This window comes from Elephas maximus, chromosome X, assembly GCF_024166365.1.
Source record: "Elephas maximus indicus isolate mEleMax1 chromosome X, mEleMax1 primary haplotype, whole genome shotgun sequence".
In the NCBI taxonomy this organism is placed as follows: Eukaryota; Metazoa; Chordata; class Mammalia; order Proboscidea; family Elephantidae; genus Elephas; species Elephas maximus.
The window spans coordinates 99806623-99825490 of record NC_064846.1 but is presented as its reverse complement, the minus strand read 5'-3'; the positions used below and the strand labels follow the sequence as shown (position 1 = coordinate 99825490).

Below are 18868 nucleotides of genomic sequence, written 5' to 3'. Positions count from 1 at the left end.
CCCGTTGCCTTTGAGTCGATTCCAACTCATACCGACCTTATAGGATAGAGTAGAACTGCCCCATAGAGTTTCCAGGAAGCACCTGGTAGATTTGAACTCTGACCTTTTGGTTAGCAGCCGTAGCACTTAACCACTTCACCACCAGGGTTTCCAGATAAATGATTGGTCCATGAAAATCTGTTGTATTCTCTAGTTTTGTGCGTGCTTGGAAATTTTTATAACAGAAAGTTAAAAAGGGGGGTATGGGCCAGTCCCAAACCAGGTTGCTTCAGGGCAACAGTTGGTCTCAACAGAGACAGAGACCTAATCCCAGATGCTCCACACCCCACCGACCCCCAAAAGTCCCTTCCCACAAGCCATCTACCTGAGGTCACAACTCCTGAGGTCTCTAAGTGGCCTGCAAGGAGTGTTTTCCCTCTGTGTCTCTGTGTCCTTAGGACTGGGTGGCAGTCAATCTTACCTCTCGCCATCCTGATGTCCTAATCGCAAGAAAGAGAGTCAAAGGGAAAATGGGTTTGGCCTAAGGCTCAAATCTGATGAGAAAGTCCTTGGTACACCAGAGCCTGCCCTTGGGAGTGTGTGGGTCTGGGATAGAACAAGGAAGAGAGAGGGCAGGTAAAAACTGCTCATAGTCACATGTGTTCACTACTGAGGGAGCTTCCAGAGGCTGGCAGCACCTTTGGTTGGGACACTGTTCTGGGACTTTACTTCTCTCAGGCTTCCGGGCACCATGCCTTGCTCCAAGCAGCCTAATTACTTCCAGAGTCTGACGCTTCTGCAGTGGCCTTTGAGCTACCTTGCCATCTGTGAGTACCAACCTAAAAGTCAACAGCAAACAGTTAGAGTCAAAGATCAGGGCCAGGCCATGTGAAGTTTCATCTCTGGCTTTTGGTCATCTGAGATGGTACTACAGAATAAATCCAAGGAGTCTTGAGTTCCATGAGCACACTGGAGAAGAAAGGGATAAAGCCCTAGGGTACAGTGGAAACAGACTGCGGGATGGGGGAGGGGTGAAACAGGGGCATGATGGATAGGAGTAGACCTAGCTAATTTCAGGCATTTCACTATCTAGAAAGAGAAAATGCGGCCCAGGGAATGAGCATATGTCCATGATCTTAAGGGAATATGGGGAACAGGACAGAAGTCTGGCATCACAGACTTATAGTGGTATAGCTTGTTTGAACCACAGATTTTTCCATTCCAGGAGGGGACTGTGGTAGCATAGGGGGAAACAGAGGAAGAAATGGTGAGTGGGCAAGAAGACAAGAATGGTAGATGGGAAACAGTAGAGGGATGCGGATGTTGGGTGGGTAGGGTGTAAGGAGGTATCGGTAGTATGTAGGCAAGGGAGGTGGTCTAGTGGCTTAGCAAAGCTTCGGGGATGATGGATAAGGAGGGGGAGAGGAGGACAGGAAACATGAGGGAAAAGATGGGGATGAATGGGAGCAAGGGAAAAAGGCTAGTGGCAGTCAGGGAGCAGGAGTAGAGGGATGGTGTGAGGGTACGGAGGCGGGTGGACAGAAATAACAGTAGGCAAAGAAATAGGGCAGGTGTGTGGTAGATAATAAAGGAAATGTTTGAAGGACAAATGGACATGGATGATGGACGGGTAGGAGCTGGACTGTGCAGAAGGCCAGGACCAGAGGCTTGGGAGCTTAGAGGACTGGCAATCAACTGGACATGTTTAAGTTCTGCTGGCATCAATGGTGACCTGCTCCATTGTCAGTTTTGATCTTGCAGCCGTTGTTCATTTACCTGCTGTTTACATCTTTATGGCCGCTACCAGCATTTTACTTTGCCTGGTTGTTCCTGGACTGGAAGACCCCTGAACAAGGTAAGACTCATGGACCTAGACAGAACAGGGTCTAAGAATGCTCCGCCTTATCTCATCATGCCACAGGACTCTCACCCAGGTTCTCAGAGGCACAGGAGTTGGGTCAGTCAGGAAGGATCATTCTGGAGTCTCTTCCTTTCCCACCTCTCTAGCAGAGCTATGGTCCCTCCATGCTGCTAGGGAAGCCCTGGCTGAGTGAGAGATGTGGAGTGGCACACTGACATCACCCTTGCTGGTATTTCTGTCTCAGGTGGCAGGCGTTCAGCCTGGGTAAGGAACTGGTGTGTCTGGACCCACTTCCGGGACTATTTCCCCATTACGGTAAGTGTCTCTTCCTCGGTGTTCCTTACAGTTCCCAAAATACTAGCATTTATGTCAAAAGAGTACATCCCAAAGGAGTCTGAGTCCAGGCTAGATCCAACATTTCTCCTGGGTACTCTTTACTATGCTAGGATACTTTGGATGCCCTCAGCATAACCTGCAAGATTACACAGGCAGAACGCAAATACCATTCAGTTCAGTTTAACAAACATTGATTGAAAGCTAACTCTGTACCACAGTTTAGGGTGCAGAGATTGAATAGGACGTGGTCCTCTGCCATCAAGGAGTTCACATGTCACTGGTAGGACAGACAAGTGTATAATTATGAGTTGGCACAAGGTATAGAAGTAGTTCAGATGAAGAACGAATTAGTTCTTTCTGGGGGATAAGGAAAGGCTCCACAGACATGGTGATATGTAAGTGGAATTTTCAAAGCGGAATAAAAATTACCGAGGCAGACATTTGAAGCGGCTTAGAGAGGAGAAAACACCAGGAAGAGATTCTAGAAATGTACTGCCATGCTGATCCTCTGTTGGAGTAGACAACAAATACTGCCCCGATTTTTACTCCTTTTTGGTTGGAGTACTCTAGAGCAGAGCTTCCCAAACTTTTTCACATAAGGGCACTTGTAGAAAATGATAACATGCATAAAGTGCACTGACATAAATGGCTGAGACTACCCAGGAGCTCTGGTTGCCCCAACACTGCTGATTGCCCAAAGGCTGAGAAGACCAATATCTCAGCCCCTTGAAGCCCATTCATAGCATATCTGTTGGAAAACTTTGCTTTAGAGGGCACTCTAATCCCTGAAGCATCTTCATACTTGCTTTTCCATGTGATCTCATTCTACCACCCCTGGCATTTCTCTCCATGACTGCAGATCCTGAAGACTAAAGACCTGCCACCTGAGCACAACTATCTCATGGGGGTGCACCCTCACGGCCTCTTGACCTTTGGTGCCTTCTGCAACTTCTGCACTGAGGCCACAGATTTCTCGAAGATCTTCCCAGGCATCACTCCTCACTTGGCTACGCTGTCCTGGTTCTTCAAGATCCCCCTTATTAGGGACTACCTCATGGCCAAAGGTGCTTTGGACCACACATCCTGGAAATTCTGGTCTATTTCTCTGCTTGAAGATGCAACTTAATAAGCCAAATCTCCTGCCCCTCACTTCCTATCATCATAGCAAAGTAGTTAAAAGCATAAGTTCTGGAGTTGAACTGCCTGCGTTTGACTCCTGGCTGTGCCACTTACTGTGTGGTCTTGAGCAAGCTACCTAACCTCTATTTGCCTCAGTTTCCTCGTCTGTAAAATGGTGCTGATGATAATAGTCCAATATCAGATGTTGTATGATGACTAAGTGAGGTAATGCAAATATTCAGCATAGTGCCTGCCACAAAATATGTGCTCAGTAGGTAATAGTTACTGCTTTCAATAGCAGTAGAGGAAATGAAGGGTCAGAATTACAGTAGGGATTCAGAAAGTCCTCTGGTTATACCACAGAAAATCTTCCTACTGTAGTTTGGACCCAGTGCCTCCTGCAAAGTGGAGATTTTGCCTCAAAGTGAAACTTGTTGTGTTTGCCCACAGCCTTCTCTTCTCCACACTCTTTAGTCCCATCTTATGTAGCCTCTTCTCCTAGGACCCATGGGAACAGAGGGCATACAACAAGCTAGTGAAGAGCAAAAAGGAAGGTGCTCCCTCTCAGCTGTTTTCTCCTTTCCAGCTCATTTTGCTTCTCTATCTGCTTCATGGTTCTTTTCAGGTGTGTGCTCTGTGAGTCAGCCAGCCATTGACTACCTGCTGAGCCATGGCCCTGGTAACCTCGTGGGCATTGTAGTGGGAGGAGTGGGAGAGGCCCTGCAAAGTGTGCCCAACACCACCAACCTCATCCTCCAGAAGCGCAAGGGGTTTGTGCGAACAGCTCTCCAGCATGGGTAGGTGTTCCTCCCAGGGGAGGATTGGGTGACCTTTGAACAACATGGCCCTGTAGGTGATGCCAAGATGAATCAGACACGAGTCTTGCTCTCAAGGAGCTTACTATTGAGTAGGGGAGATAGATGTAGAATTTTTTAAGGTTTTAGGTCATCCACTCCTTCTGAGCTAGTTGGACCAGTTCCCAGGAAGCCAAACCATAAACCCAAGTTCAATATCAGGGGAATCAGGCTAGAGGTGCCCTAACATATAAATGATGCCAACATTATCTCTATCAATATTGATATTTACATCTGTCAAAGATAAGCACAAGAGGCAGTACAGTATAGTGATTATGAGTTTAGGATCTGGAGCCAGAGGCCTGATTTAAAACCTTGACTCCATTTCTTACAATGTACTTTGGGACAGGTTACTTAACCATTCTGTGCCTTGGTGTTTTCATCTTTATGACATGGCTGCTAATAACAGTACCCACTTTATAAGGTTATTGTGGGCTTAAATTAATTCATCCACACAAAACACTTCCTAGGTGCCTGGTACACAGTAAGAGATCAATAACCCACTGCCAGCTGAGTTGATACCAACTTACAGCAACTCTACAGGACAGAGTAGAACTCCCCGCTAGGGTTTCCAAGGCTGTAAATCTTCATGGAAGCAGACTGCCACATCTTTCTCCCAGTGGAGTGGCTGGTGGTCTCAAACTGCCGACCTTTCCGTTAGCAGCCGAGCGATTAACCACTGCACCGCCAGGGCTCCTTTCAAGAGATCAATAGATGTTAGTTACTCTGACATACGGATAAAAAGGGAAGGTAAAGAACAGGAGCCCAAGGATGGGGCTGTGTGATATCCCATCGGGTCAGCAGGCCCGTTCACTGGACCCAGGGACAATTGTCCTATTGCAGACTGAGAGAAGAGAGAAGTATTTCTTCTAAGGACCTTGCCTGAGTGGCCTATTCATTAGTTTGGAGCATAATGTAGAGGAGAGAGCTAAGCTGGGAGGAAAGAGTCCTGGGTTCTAGTCCAGATTCTGCCACTCACTGACTGCCTGAGTGATCTTGCCCCTCTGAATCTGGGCTTCTGTATCTGTAAGATAAAGAAAACAATTCTCCTCTGTTTCCTCCACTCTCTTTGTTGTGAGGAGCCAGTAAGGTAATGTATGTCAAAGTGCTGAGAAATTGTTATTAGCAATTCACAAAGGTTATATAAGAGAGGCTATGTTCTCTTTGGAAACCCTGGTGGCGTAGTGGTTACATGCTACGGCTGCTAACCAAAAGGTCAACAGTTTGAATTCACCAAGCACTCCTTGGAAACTGTATGGGGCAGTTCTACTCTGTCCTATATATAGGGTTGCTATGAGTTGGAATCTACTCGATGGCAACGGGTTTGGTTTTGGTTTCCTGTTTACTCCTCTCTCACAGGAAAACTTAAGGAACCTGATTCTCTACCAAGGGCACTGCCAGGTTGGATTCCCATGGCCAACTTTGCTCTGCTCTACTCCCACAACCCAAGGACAGAATAACTTATACACGGATTCCTTGGGGGAGGGGTATATCATATATGCATCTACGCAAAGTTATCTTCATAATCTCTGTGCTTCCTACTTAACAGAAACAGAGTCAGATATTCCCCTTCCTGACACCTACCAAAAGGTTTTCTTTTCAGGATGTAGGTCTCTGGGGGATCTCTGCCAAAACTCGTCTTCCTTCTCAACACCCCCATGTCTTTTCAGTGTCATCCTGGCCCAGAGATAGCTCCCTCACTGGCCTTGAAATTTTCAGGACAAGAGACACTAAATATGGGAGCCCTGTTGATGCAAGGAGAAATGCTTTATACCACAGGGATTTTATCACAGTAGTTGTGGGACTGGACATGAACAGATGTTCTTTCAGGGTGGTTCCCACCCCTAGCCTGTGTTTGGGAAATGAATCAGGGTTTTCATACAGGGCTCATCTGGTTCCCACCTTCACCTTTGGAGAGACTGAGGTATATGAGCAGGTGTTATTCCCTAAGGACAGCTGGATGTACAAGTTCCAGAACTGGTTCCGCAGTATCTTTGGTTTCTATTTTTGTGTCTTCTATGGACAAAGCTTCTGCCAAGGCACCATTGGGCTCCTGCCATACGCTCAGCCTATAGTCACTGTGGGTGAGTACTGATCGTGGTCCCAAGACCAACTTAGCTCTTTCTCAACTTTAACCTTAGCCCTCCCCATCCCTGCCCCCACCATAGAAGAGAGCATCAGAGTGGAAGTAGCTGGGCTCTGATTTGGGGTGTGAGAGATCAGGCAGGATGTGAGAGAGTCAGGCCCAGGGAAGGTAAAGGAAGAGAATTCTAACACTTTCCCTTTCTCCTTTCCCATCTCCCTTGGCAGTTGGGGAGCCTCTGCCAGTGCCCAAAATTGAAAAGCCAAGCCAAGAGATAGTGGATAAATACCACGCACTCTATATGGACGCCGTGCACAAACTGTTTGACCAGCATAAAACTCAGTATGGCTGCTCAGAGACACAAGAGCTAGTTTTCCTGTGACTGAAAGCCACAGAGTCAGAATGTCAGAAAGTCAGAAAGCCTGTCCTGGAGAGGAGACTCATCTGCCTGATAACCAAAGGGGTCTGGAGGAGAAAGGGACGTGAAGGAGGGCTGTGGGGGAGGGGCAGGAAAAGGTGAATTAGGAAATCCTTTCTTGCCACAGACCTTACAGGAGTTCTTCCTGAGGAGCTTCATTTAGTCATTCCTCCAGAAAGGGGAATCCTGAGGCCCTTCGTGCCAATGAACGGGGCATGCTCCCTGCCCTGCTCCCTACTGACTTTCCTATCTGAGCCTGACACTGCAGGACATCTGAAGAACTTCTCAAGGACTCCAAATGATCACCAGGAAGCCTGAGTAGCCACCGCTCTGGGTTTTCTTTTTGTTTTAGTTTTCACGGATTTTTTATTTGAGATATAATTTGCATACCATAAATTTAACCCATGCAAAGTGTAAATAAAATTCAGTGACATTTGTATATTCACAGAATCATGCAACCACAGACACTAATTTTAGAATGTTTTTCATCACTTCCAAACTCTGGGTACCAAACTCTGGGTGCCACTAGCAGTCACATCCCATTCCCCAGCCCCTGGCAACCACTAATCTACTTTCTGTGTATGGATTTACCAATATTGGGTATTTCATATAAATGGAATCATATATGACCTTTTGTGACTGGCTTCTTTCACTTGGCATAATACGCTCAATGTTCATCCATGTTGTGGCATGTACAGAATTTCTTTTCTCTTTATGGCTGATTGTATGTACCACATTTTGTTTATCCATTCATCTGTTCATGGACACCTGTGTTGTTTCCAAACTTGAGCTAAATGTTTCAATGAACATTGGTGTACAAGCATCTGTTTGAGTCCCTGCTTTCAGTTCTTTGTGGTATATACCTAGGAGCAGAATTACTGGGTCATATGGCAGTTCTATGTTTAACTTTTTAAGAAACCACCAAACTGTTTTCCACAGGAACTGCACCATCTTTCATTCCCACCTGTGATCTATGAGGGTTCAAATTTTTCCGCATCCTCGCAGACTCGTGCTATTTTCTGTTTTTCTGGTAATAGCCATCCTAGTGAGTATGAAGTAGTATCTCACTGTGGTTTTGATTTACATTTCCGTAATGACTAATGATGTTGAGCATCTTTTCATGTGCTTATCGGCCATTTGTGTATCTTCTTTGAACAGAGATTCCTGCAGGCAAGCATAGGCCCAAACAGAGTCCCGCAAGCCAGGGTACTCCCGAACGGAGATTCCCGGAGCAAGAATAGGCCCTAACAGAGTCCCGCAGGCCAACATAGGCCCGAACGGTCATTCCCGCAGGCAAGCAGAGGCCCGAACAGAGTCCAGCAGGCCAGCATAGGCCCGAACGGAGATTCCCGGACCAAGAATAGACCCGAACGGTGTCCCGAAGGCAAAATGAGGCCCGAGTAGACGAGCCGTGCAGGCAACAAGACGCCCGAACCCTGTCCGGCAAGCAAGAATAAGCCCGAACGCAGAATCCTGCAGGCAAGAACGGGCCTGAACAGAGTCCCACTGGCAAGAATAAGCACGAATAGAAGAGGCCCCTAGGCAAGAATAGGCCCGAGTAGAGTCCCGCTCCCGCTCCCAAGATTAGGCCCGAAGGGAGAGTCCCGCAGGCCAGAAACGACCAAACGGAGGGTCCCGCGGGCGAGAATAGGCCCGAAGAGATGTCCTGCAGGCGAGAATACGCCCAAACTGAGCATCCCACAGGTCAGCATAACCCTGAAAGGAGATTCCCGCAGGCAAGCATAGGCCCGAACAGAGTCCCACAAGCCAGAATAGGACCGAACGGAGTTTTCCGGGGGCAACAATAGGCCTGGACAGAGTCCCGCAGGCAAAAATAGGCCCGAGTAGAGGGGCTGTGCAGGCAAGAAGAGGCCCGAACAGAGTCCTGCAGGCAAGAATAGGCCCAAACGAAGAGCCCCGCTGGCAAGAAGAGACCCGAACACAGTCCCGAAGGCCAGAAAGGCCCGAACGGAGAGTTCCCCAGGTGAGAATAGGCCCGAACGGAGAGTCCCGCAGGCCACAATAGGCCCGAATAGAGGAGCCCTTAGGCAAAAATAGGCCCGAATAGAGACCCGCTCACAAGAATAGGCCCGAACGGAGAGTCCCGCAGGCCAGAAAAACCCGAGCAGAGGGTCTCGAAGGCGAGAATGGGCCCGAACGAGGGTCCCGCAGACCACGATAGGGGCGAACCGAGGGTCTCGCAGGCCAGAATAGGCCCGAACAGAGTCCCGCAGGGAAGTATAGGCCCGAATAGAGTCCCGCAGGGAAGGACAGGCCTGAATAGAGGAGCCCCCCACACACTATCAGGCCTGAATAGCGGAGCCCCGCACGCACGAACAGGCCCGAGTAGCAGAGCCCTGCAAGCACGAACAGACCCGAGTAGCGGAGCCCCGCATGCAAGAACAGGCCCGAGTAGTGGAGCCCCGCAGGCAAAAACAGGCCCGAGTAGCGGAGCCCCGCACGCACAATCAGGCCTGAGTAGCGGAGCTCCGCATGCTAGAACAGGACCGAATATCGGAGCTCCGTAAGCACAAAAGGCTGGAATGGAGCAGCCCCGCATGCAACAGGAGACCCCAAAGGAGACTCCCAGAGGCTAGATTAGGTCCGAATGGAGAGTTTTGCAGGTCAGAATTGTCCCGAACGGAGAGACTCGCAGGCAAGAATAGGCCGGATCGGAGAGTCCCGCAGGCAAGAATAGGCCCGAACGGAGAGTTGCACAGGCGAGAATAGGCCCAAAGGAAAGTCCCGGAGGCGAGAAAATATGCCCAAATTGAGAATACCGCAGGCCAGCATACGCCTGAACGGAGATTCCCGTAGGCAAGCATAGGCCCAAACAGAGTCCCGCAGGCCAGAATAGGCCCGAACGGAGAGTCCTGCAGGCCACAATAGGCCGGAACAGAGATTCCTGCAGGCAAGCATAGGCCCAAACAGAGTCCCGCAGGCCAGAATAGGCCCGAACGGAGTCTTGCAGGCCAGGGTATGCCCGAACGGAGATTCCCAGAGCAAGGATAAGCCCGAACAGAGTCCCGCAGGCAAGAGTAGGCCCGAGTAGAGCAGCCATGCAGGCAAGATGAGGCACGAACAGAGTCCCGCTGGCAAGAGTAGCCCTGAACGGAGAACCCACAGGCAAGAATAGGCTCAAACGGAGAGTCCCGCAGACAAGAATAGGCCCGAACAGAATCCCAGAGGCAAGAATAGAGGAGCCCCGTAGGCAAGAGTAGGCCCGACTAAAGTCCCGCTCCAGAGAATAGGCCCGAACGGAGAATCCCGTAGGCGAAAAAGGCCTGAACAGAGAGCCCCGCAGGCAGGCATGGGCCCGAACACAGTCCCACAGGCCAGAATAGTCCCGAACAGAGATTCCCGGAGCAAGAATAGCCCCGAACAGAATTCCGCAGGCCAGAATAGGCCAGAACGGGGATTTCCGAAAGCAACCAAAGGCCCGAACAGAGTCCCGCAGGCCAGCATACCCCTGAACGGAGATTGCCAAAGGGAAGCCTAGGCCCGAACGAAGAGTCCCGCAGGCCAGAATAGGCCCGAACGGAGATTGTCGGAGGCAAGAATAGGCCCCAATAGAGTCCCACAGGCAAAAATAGGCCCGAGTAGAGGAGCCGTGCGGGCAAGAAGAGGCCCGAACAGAGTCCCGCAGGCAAGGATACGCCCAAAAGCAGAGTCCCGCAGGCAAGAATAGGCCCGAACGGAGAGACCCGCAGGCCAGCATACGCCTGAACGGAGATTCCCGTAGGCAAGCATAGGCCCAAACAGAGTCCTGCAGGCCAGAATAGGCCAGAACAGAGATTCCTGCAGGCAAGCATAGGCCCGAACAGAGTCCCGCAAGCCAGGGTACTCCCGAACGGAGATTCCCGGAGCAAGAATACGCCCGAACAGAGTCCCGCAGGCCAGAATAGGCCCGAACGGAGAGTCCTGCAGGCCGAAGTAGGGCGGAAGAGAGATTCCTGCAGGCAAGCATAGGCCCGAACAGAGTCCCGCAGGCCCGAACAGGCCAGAACGGAGATTCCCGGAGGCAAGAATAGGCAAGAATAGAGGAGCCCCGGAGGCAAGAATAGGCCCGAGTAAAGTCCCGCTCCAGAGAATATTCAAGTCTTTTGCCCATTTTTGTTGTTGTTGTTGTTTGTTTGTCTTTTTGCTGTTGAGTTATGGAAGTTCTTTTATATTCTGGATATTAAACCTTTATCTGATACACCCAAAAAAATCCTATGCAGCAGTTCTACACTATAACACGTAAGGTCGCTATGAGTCAGAATTGACTCCATGGCAATGAGTTTTGGTTTGTTTTTTTATCTGCTACATGGCTTCCAAATATTTTCTCCCATTTTGTGGGTTTACTTTTCACTTTCTTAATAATAACATTTAATGCACAAAAATTTAAATTTTTATGAAATCCAGTTCACCTATTTTTTCTCCTGTTGCTCATGCTGTTGGTGTCATATCTAAGAATCCTTTGCCAAATCCAAGGTCATAAATATTTACCCTTATGTTTCTTCTAAGAGTTTTATGGTTTTAGCTCTTATATTTAGCTCATTGATCCATTTTGAGTTAATTTTTCTTTACGGCGTGAGGTATGGGTACAGCTTCTTTTTTACTTTTTGCATTTGGAAATCCAGTTGTTCCAGCACCATTTGTTGAAGAGACTGTTCTTTCTCCCATTGAATGGACTTGACACTGTTATCAAAAATCAATTGACCACAGATAAAAAAAAAAAAAGGTGGGTTTATTTCTGGATTCTCAATTCTATTCCATTGCTCTTTGTCTGTCAATCCTTATACCAGTACCACACTGTTTTTATTACTGTAACTTTGTGTTGTTGTTGTTGTTAGGTGCCGTCAAGTCGGTTCCGACTCATAGTGACCCTATGCACAACAGAATGAAACACTGCCCGGTCCTGCGCCATCCTTACAATCCTTGTTATGCTTGAGCCCGTTGTTGCAACCACTGTGTCAATCCACCTCGTTGAGGGTCTTCCTATTTTCCACTGACCTTGTACTCTGCCAAGCATGATGTCCTTCTCCAGGGACTGATCCCTCCTGACAACATGTCCAAAGTATGTAAGATGCAGTCTCACCATCCTTGCCTCTAAGGAGCATTCTGGCCGCACTTCTTCCAAGACAGATTTGTTCATTCTTTTGGCAGTCCGTGGTATATTTAATATTCTTCACCAACACCACAATTCAAAGGGGTCAGTTCTTCTTTGGTCTTCCTTATTCATTGTCCAGCTTTCACATGTATATGATGTGATTGAAAATACCATGGCTTGGGTCAGGCGCACCTTAGTCTTCAGGGTGGCATCTTTGTTCTTCAACACTTTGAAGAGGTCCTTTGCAGCAGATTTGCCCAATGCAATGCGTCTTTTGATTTCTTGGCTGCTGCTTCCACGGCTGTTGATTGTGGATCCAAGTAAAATGATATCCTTCACAACTTCAATCTTTTCTCCATTTATCATGATGTTGCTCATTGGTCCTGTTGTGAGGATTTTTGTTTTCTTTATGTTGAGGTGTAATCCATACTGAAGGCTGTGATCTTTGATCTTCATTAGTAAGTGCTTCAAGTCCTCTTCACTTTCAGGAAGCGAGGTTGTGTCATCTGCATAATGCAGGTTGTTAATAAGTTTTCCTCCAATCCTGATGCCCTGTTCTTCTTCATATAGTCCAGCTTCTCGTATTATTTGTTCAGCATACAGATTGAATAGGTATGGTGAAAGAATACAACCCCGACACACACCTTTCCTGACTTTAAACCAATCAGTATCCCCTTGTTCTGTCTGAACAACTGTCTCTTGATCTATGTAAAGGTTCCTCATGAGCACAATTAAGTGTTCTGGTATTCCCATTCTTCGCAGTGTTATCCATAGTTTGTTACGATCCACGCGGTCAAATGCCTTTGCATAGTCAATAAAACACAGGTAAACATCCTTCTGGTGTTATCTGCTTTCAGCCAGGATCCATCTGACATCAGCAATGATATCCCTGGTTCCATGTCCTCTTCTGAATCTGGCTTGAATTTCTGGCAGTTCCCTGTCAATATACTGCTGCAGCCGTTTTTGAAGGATCTTCAGCAAAATTTTGCTTGCGTGTGATATTAATGATATTGTTCTATAATTTCCACATACATTAGGTTGGATCACCTTTCTTGGGAATAGGCATAAATATGGATCTCTTCCAGTCAGTTAGCTAGGAAGCTGTCTTCCATATTTCTTGGCATAGACGAGTGAGCACCTCCAGCGCTGCATCTGTTTGTTGACACATCTCAATTGATATTCCATCAATTCCTGGAGCCTTGTTTTTTACCAATGCCTTCAGAGCAGCTTGGACTTCTTCCTTCAGTACCATCGGTTCCTGATCATATGCCACCTCTTGAAATGGTTGAACATCGACTAATTCTTTTTGGTATAATGACTCTGTGTATTCCTTCCATCTTCTTTTGATGCTTCCTGCGTCGTTTAGTATTTTCCCCATGGAATCCTTCCCTATTGCAACTTGAGGCTTGAATTTTTTCTTCAGTTCTTTCAGCTTGAGAAACACCATGCATGCACATTCTTCCCTTTTGGTTTTCCACCTCCAGCTCTTTGCACATGTCATTATAATACTTTACTTTGTCTTCTCGAGAGGCCCTTTGAAATCTTTTGTTCAGTTCTTTTACTTCATCAATTCTGCCTTTTGCTTTAGCTGCTCAACGCTCAAGAGCAAGTTCCAGAGTCTTCTCTGACATCCATCTTGGTCTTTTCTTTCTTTCCTGTCTTTTCAATGGCTTCTTGCTTTCTTCATGTATGATGTCCTTGATGTCATTCCACAACTCGTCTGGTCTGTGGTCACTAGTGTTCAATGTGTCAAATCTGTTCTTCAGATGGTCTCTAAATTCAGGTGGGATATACTCAAGGTCATATTTTGGCTCTCATGGACTTGCTCTGATTTTCTTCAGTTTCAGCTTGAACTTGCATATGAGCAATTGATGGTCTGTTCCACAGTTGGCCCCTGGCCTTGTTCTGACTGATGATATTGAGCTTTTCCGTCGTCTCTTTCCACAGATGTAATCAATTTGATTTGTGTGTTCCATCTGGCCAAGTCCATGTGTATAGTCACCGTTTATGTTGGTGAAAGAAGGTATTTGCAATGAAGAAGTCGTTGGTCTTGCAAAATTCTATCATTTGATCTCCAGCATTGTTTCTATCACCAAGGCCATATTTTCCAACTACTGGTCCTTCTTCTTTGTTTCCCACTTTTGCGTTCCAATCGCCAGTAATTATCAATGCATCTTGATTGCACGTTCGATCAATTTCAGGCTGCAACAGCTGATAAAAATCTTCTATTTCTTCATCTTTGGCCCTAGTGGTTGGTGCGTAAATTTGAATAATAGTCGTATTAACTGTTCTTCCTTGTAGGTGTATGGATATTATCCTATCACTGACAGCGTTGTACTTCTGGATAGATTTTGAAATGTTCTTTTTGACGATGAATGCAACGTCATTCCTCTTTGAGTTGTCATTCCCAGCAGAGTAGACTATTTGATTGTCCGATTCAAAATGGCCAATACCAGTCCATTTCAGCTCACTAATGCCTAGAATATCGATGTTTATGCATTCCATTTCATTTTTGATGATTTCCAATTTTCCTAGCTTCATACTTCGTACATTCCAGGTTCTGATTATTATTAGATGTTCACAGCTGTTTATTCTCATTTTGAGTCATGGCACATAAGCAAATGAAGGTCCTGAAAGCTTTACTCCATCCACGCCATTAAGTTCAGCTCTACTTTGAGGAGGCAGCTCTTCCCCAGTCATCTTTTGAGTGCCTTCCAACCTGGGGGGCTCATCTTCCAGCACTATATCAGACAATGTTCCACTGCTATTCATAAGGTTTTCACTGGCTGATGCTTTTCAGAAGTAGACTGCTGGGTCCTTCTTCCTAGTCTGTCTTAGTCTGGAAGCTCAGCTGAAACCTGTCCTCCATGGGTGACCCTGCTGGTATCTGAATACCAGTGGCATAGCTTCCAGCATCACAGCAACACACAAGCCGCCACAGTATGACAAACTGACAGACACGTGGGGGTGTAACTTTGTAGTACATTTTAAAATAATGAAGTGTAAGTCTTCCTAACTTTGCTTTTTTTTTTTCAAGATTGTTTTGGCTATTAGTGGTTCCTTGCAATTTCATATGAAGTTGAGGATCAACTTTACCGTTTCTGTGGGAAAAAAAAAGCTGTTGTAATTTTAATAAAAATTGCATTATGTCTTCGTCATCTAGTGCTGCGATTACAGAAATACCACGAGTGGATGGCTTTAACAAAAATAAATTTCTTTTCTCACAGTTTAGTGGCTAGAAGTCCAAATTCAGGGAGTCAGCTCCAGGGGAATGCTTTTCTTTCTGTTGGCTCTGGAGGAAGGTCCTTCTCATCAATCTTCCCCTGGACTAGGAGCTTCTCCAAGCAGGAACCCCAGGTCCAAAGGACATGCTCTGCTCCTGGTGTTTCTTTCTTGGTGATAGGAAGTCCCCTACTCTCTGCTCACTTCCCTTTCCTTTAATCTCTTGGAAAAAAAAAAGGTGGTGCAGACCACACCCCAGGGAAACTCCATTTACATTGGATCAGGGAGGTGACCTTAGTAAGAGTGTTACAATCCCTTTAACATAAAATTACAATTACAAAATGGAGGACAACCACACAATACTGGGAATCATGGCCTAAATAAGTTGACACATATTTTGGGGGGGCACAATTCAATTCATGACACATTGTATCTGTCTATCGCTTTCAGTAGAATTGATGTCTTAGCAATATCAAGTTTACCAATCCATGAACATGGATATTTTTCCATTTATTTAGATCTCCTGTTATTTCTTTCAGTAGTGTTTTATATGTTTCATTGTAAATGTCTTTTGCCTCCTTAATTAAATTTATTCCTAGGTATTTTACTATTTTAGATATTTTTACGAAGGAATGGTTTTCTTAATTTCATTTTTAGATTATTTCTTGCTGCTGTATAGAAACACAACTGATTTCTGTGGGTTGATCTTGTACCCTACAATTTTGCTGAGTTTATTAGCTCTAATACTTTTCTTTTGGGTTCTTGAGGATTTTCTATATATAGTACCACGCCATCTATGAATAAAGATAGCTTTTCTTCTTATTTTCCAACTTGAATCATTTTTATTTCTTTTTATTGCCTAATTGCTCTGGCTAGGACATCCACTACAATGTTAAATAGCAGTAGCGAAAGTGGGCAACCTTTCTTATTCCTGATCTTAGGGGTAAAGCTTTCAGTCTTTCACCATTGAGTATGATGTTTGCTATAGGTTTTTCACAAATGCCCTTTTTAACCAGTTGCTCTCAAGTTGATTCCAGCTCATGGTGACCCCATGTACGTCAGAGTAGAACCATGCTCCACACAGTTTTCAGTGGTTGATGTTTCAGAAGTAGATCACCAGGCCTTTCTTCTGAGGTGCCTCTGGGTGAACTGGAACCTCCAACCCTTCAGTTAGCAGCCAAGTTCATTAACCATTTGCACCACCCAGATACTCTAAATGTCCTTTATCATGTTGAGGAATTTCCTTCCTAGTCCCAGTTTGCTGAGTACTTTGGATCATGAAAGGGTGTTGGATTTTATCAAATGCCCTTTTGTGTAAATTAAGAAAATCACATGGTTTTCAATCATGTAGTACTTAAAACTGGAGTTACAAATCAAAAGTACAATAATACTGGCTTTTATAGTTGCCCATGTAGTTACGTTTACTGGAAATCTCTCACCATTTCTTGTAGGGCAGATGTAGTTGAAACAAACTCCCTTAGCTTTTGTTTATCTGGGAATGTGTTAATTTCTCCCTCATTTTTTGAAGAATGGTTTTGCCAGATATAGTGTTCTTGGTTGACAGTTTTCTTTTAGCCCTTTAAATATGTCATCCCACTGCCTTCTGGCTGCCATGGTTTATGATGAGAAGTCAGCTGTTGACCTTAGTGAGAATCCCTTGTACATGATGCGTGTTTCTCCCTTGCTGCTTTCAAGATTTTGTTTTCGTATTTTGACAGTATAATTAAAATGTGTCATTGTGTAAATTTCTTGGAATTTATTACATTTCTTATATGTGTAGATTCATGTCTTTCATCAAGTTTGGAGAGTTTGGGTCCTTTATTTCTTCAAATATTCTTTCTGTCCCTTTCTCTCTCATTTCTCCTTCAGGGACTCCCATAATATATATATTTGTCTTCTTGGGGTATCTCACAGGCCCCTTAAGCTGTGTTCACATTTATTCATTCTTTTTTCTTTCTGATCCTCAGAAGGAATAATTTCAATTGTCCTATTATCGTGTTCACTTATTCTCAAATCTGCTGTTGAACCTGCTGGTGAATTTTTCATTTCAGTTATTGTATTTTTCAGCTCTACGATTTCTTTTGGTTCCTTTTTTATAATTTCTGTCTCTTTATCGATATTCTTATTTGGTTCATACATCATTTTATTGATTTCATCTAGCTCTTTGTTCATGTTTTCCTTTAGCTCTTTGAGTATATTTAAGACAGTCATTATGAAGTCTTTATTTAGTAAATCAAGTGTCTTTGTTTCCTCAAGGATTGATCTGTCTGAGGTAACCACGGAGGCAGAAAGGAGTAGTGTACTTTAGTGATTTCTAGAGGGCTGCCCTACAGAGGGAAGAGCTATATGTTTTTGGATCCAGGCTTTCAGTCAGGCTGTTCAACACCTACCCATACAATTAATAGTTGATTGGTGCATCATGCAGGCCCACAAAGACCCCTCACACTCTGGGTCTAATTAATCTTTCCAGCCTTATCTCTAATCACTACCACCACATACTCTGTGATCTACAGTAGGAAGCTGAACTACTTAATATTTTCTGAACATTTCACATATTTCTGTCTTTACTCATTTTCCTTCTACATGGTAAACCCTCCCCATCTTTTTAAGCCTGCATCAAATATCACCTCAGTGAAGACTTCACCAGACAGAATTAATAACCCCTTCTTTCATTCCTCCACAGCTGTTTATCGTCTCTAGTATGGTACTTAACATATACATTTCAGTAAAATTATTTGCTACTAGGCAAGTCTTTCCTACTAGTTTGAGGGCTTCTTAAGAACAGAACCTATCGTATTTGTCGTAGCATTCCCAAAGTCTAGAGCAGTGCCTAGCTTATGGTAGCCACCTAACATATATTTCCAGGGATAAAAGAAGAGGTTTCATAGGAGAAAAGTGCTAAAGAGATAGATAAAGTTAGGGCATATGGGTCAAAAGTATACTATATAATGAAAGTCTAATAAGCTAAGTCAGATAGCATAAAACTACATAAAAGAACAACTGGTACAAATGAGGAAAAAATTAAACTTCCCCATAGGGTTTCCAAGGAGTGGCTGGTGAATTCGAACTACCAACCTTTTGGTTAGCAGCTCTAGCTTTTAACCACAGCACCACCAGGGCTCCAGGCTAGATTTAGTGACTGAATTCTAAAGAATAGAGTATGGAAAGGGAAAAAAAATAGTGACTTTTCAGAGGAGAAACTGAGCCAAAACTACCTTAATCATGTTATCAAGGTTAACAACACAAGTGATAAGGTATGTTAGTATCATAGTGAGAAGAGCACTTTATCTCTGTGGTGTTCTTCTCTAAACCCATAAAGCCAGACTAATTATGAGAAAAAACATCAGACAAATCCAAATTGAGGGACATTCTACAAAACGTTTGACCACTACTCCTCAAACTTGTCAAGGCAATAAAAAACAAGGAACGACTAAGAAACTGCCACAGACAGAGGAGGCTTAAGAAGACATGATGACTAAATGCAATGTGATATCCTGAATTGGATCCTGGAACAGAAAAAAGATATTAGTGAAAAAACTGGTTTAATCTGAATAAAGTCTGCAGTTTAATTAATAGTAATGTATTAATGGTAATTTCTTAGTTTTGACAAATGTACCATGGTTATTTAAGATGTTAATATTAGAAGTGTAAAATGGGACTAGTAGTAGTAGCGTCAGAACCTGTCTAACTTCAAGAGGGATAACGGGAATCAAGATCAGACCAAGGCTGATCCCTATGAGGTGGAGGTCAGACATACCTCCACCCTCCAACCTTTACCAATTCTGACATCAGCCGTCCCTCCCACAGCACTGTCTACTTCTCTTCTGGGTTCAATAATCCATTGCAATGGCCACACAGAACTCACAGACCATACTTCCAGTTAAGTGGCCTATTAAGGAAGTAA

The 18868-nt window shown here is 45.0% G+C and overlaps 1 protein-coding gene across 1 annotated transcript; it reads left to right on the top strand.

Annotated features, from left to right (window-relative positions):
* The first annotated feature begins 730 nt into the window (after positions 1-730).
* On the top strand, positions 731-6614 carry AWAT1 (acyl-CoA wax alcohol acyltransferase 1). The gene is made up of 7 exons (XM_049871694.1): positions 731-806; positions 1727-1834; positions 2085-2155; positions 3036-3240; positions 3921-4092; positions 6034-6233; positions 6460-6614. Exons 1-7 carry the CDS (start codon positions 731-733, stop codon positions 6612-6614), a joined length of 987 nt encoding a protein of 328 aa, XP_049727651.1.
* The last annotated feature ends 12254 nt before the right edge of the window (positions 6615-18868 follow it).

What these genes read in the sequence shown, in the direction of transcription:
- AWAT1 (XM_049871694.1), top strand. Translation starts at nt 731, where the DNA reads ATGCCTTGCTCCAAGCAGCCTAATTACTTCCAGAGTCTGACGCTTCTG. An exon ending in TTTGAGCTACCTTGCCATCT is followed by an intron (nt 807 to 1,726) that starts GTGAGTACCAAC and finishes CTCCATTGTCAG; the next exon opens with TTTTGATCTTGCAGCCGTTG. An exon ending in GGACTACCTCATGGCCAAAG is followed by an intron (nt 3,241 to 3,920) that starts GTGCTTTGGACC and finishes GGTTCTTTTCAG; the next exon opens with GTGTGTGCTCTGTGAGTCAG.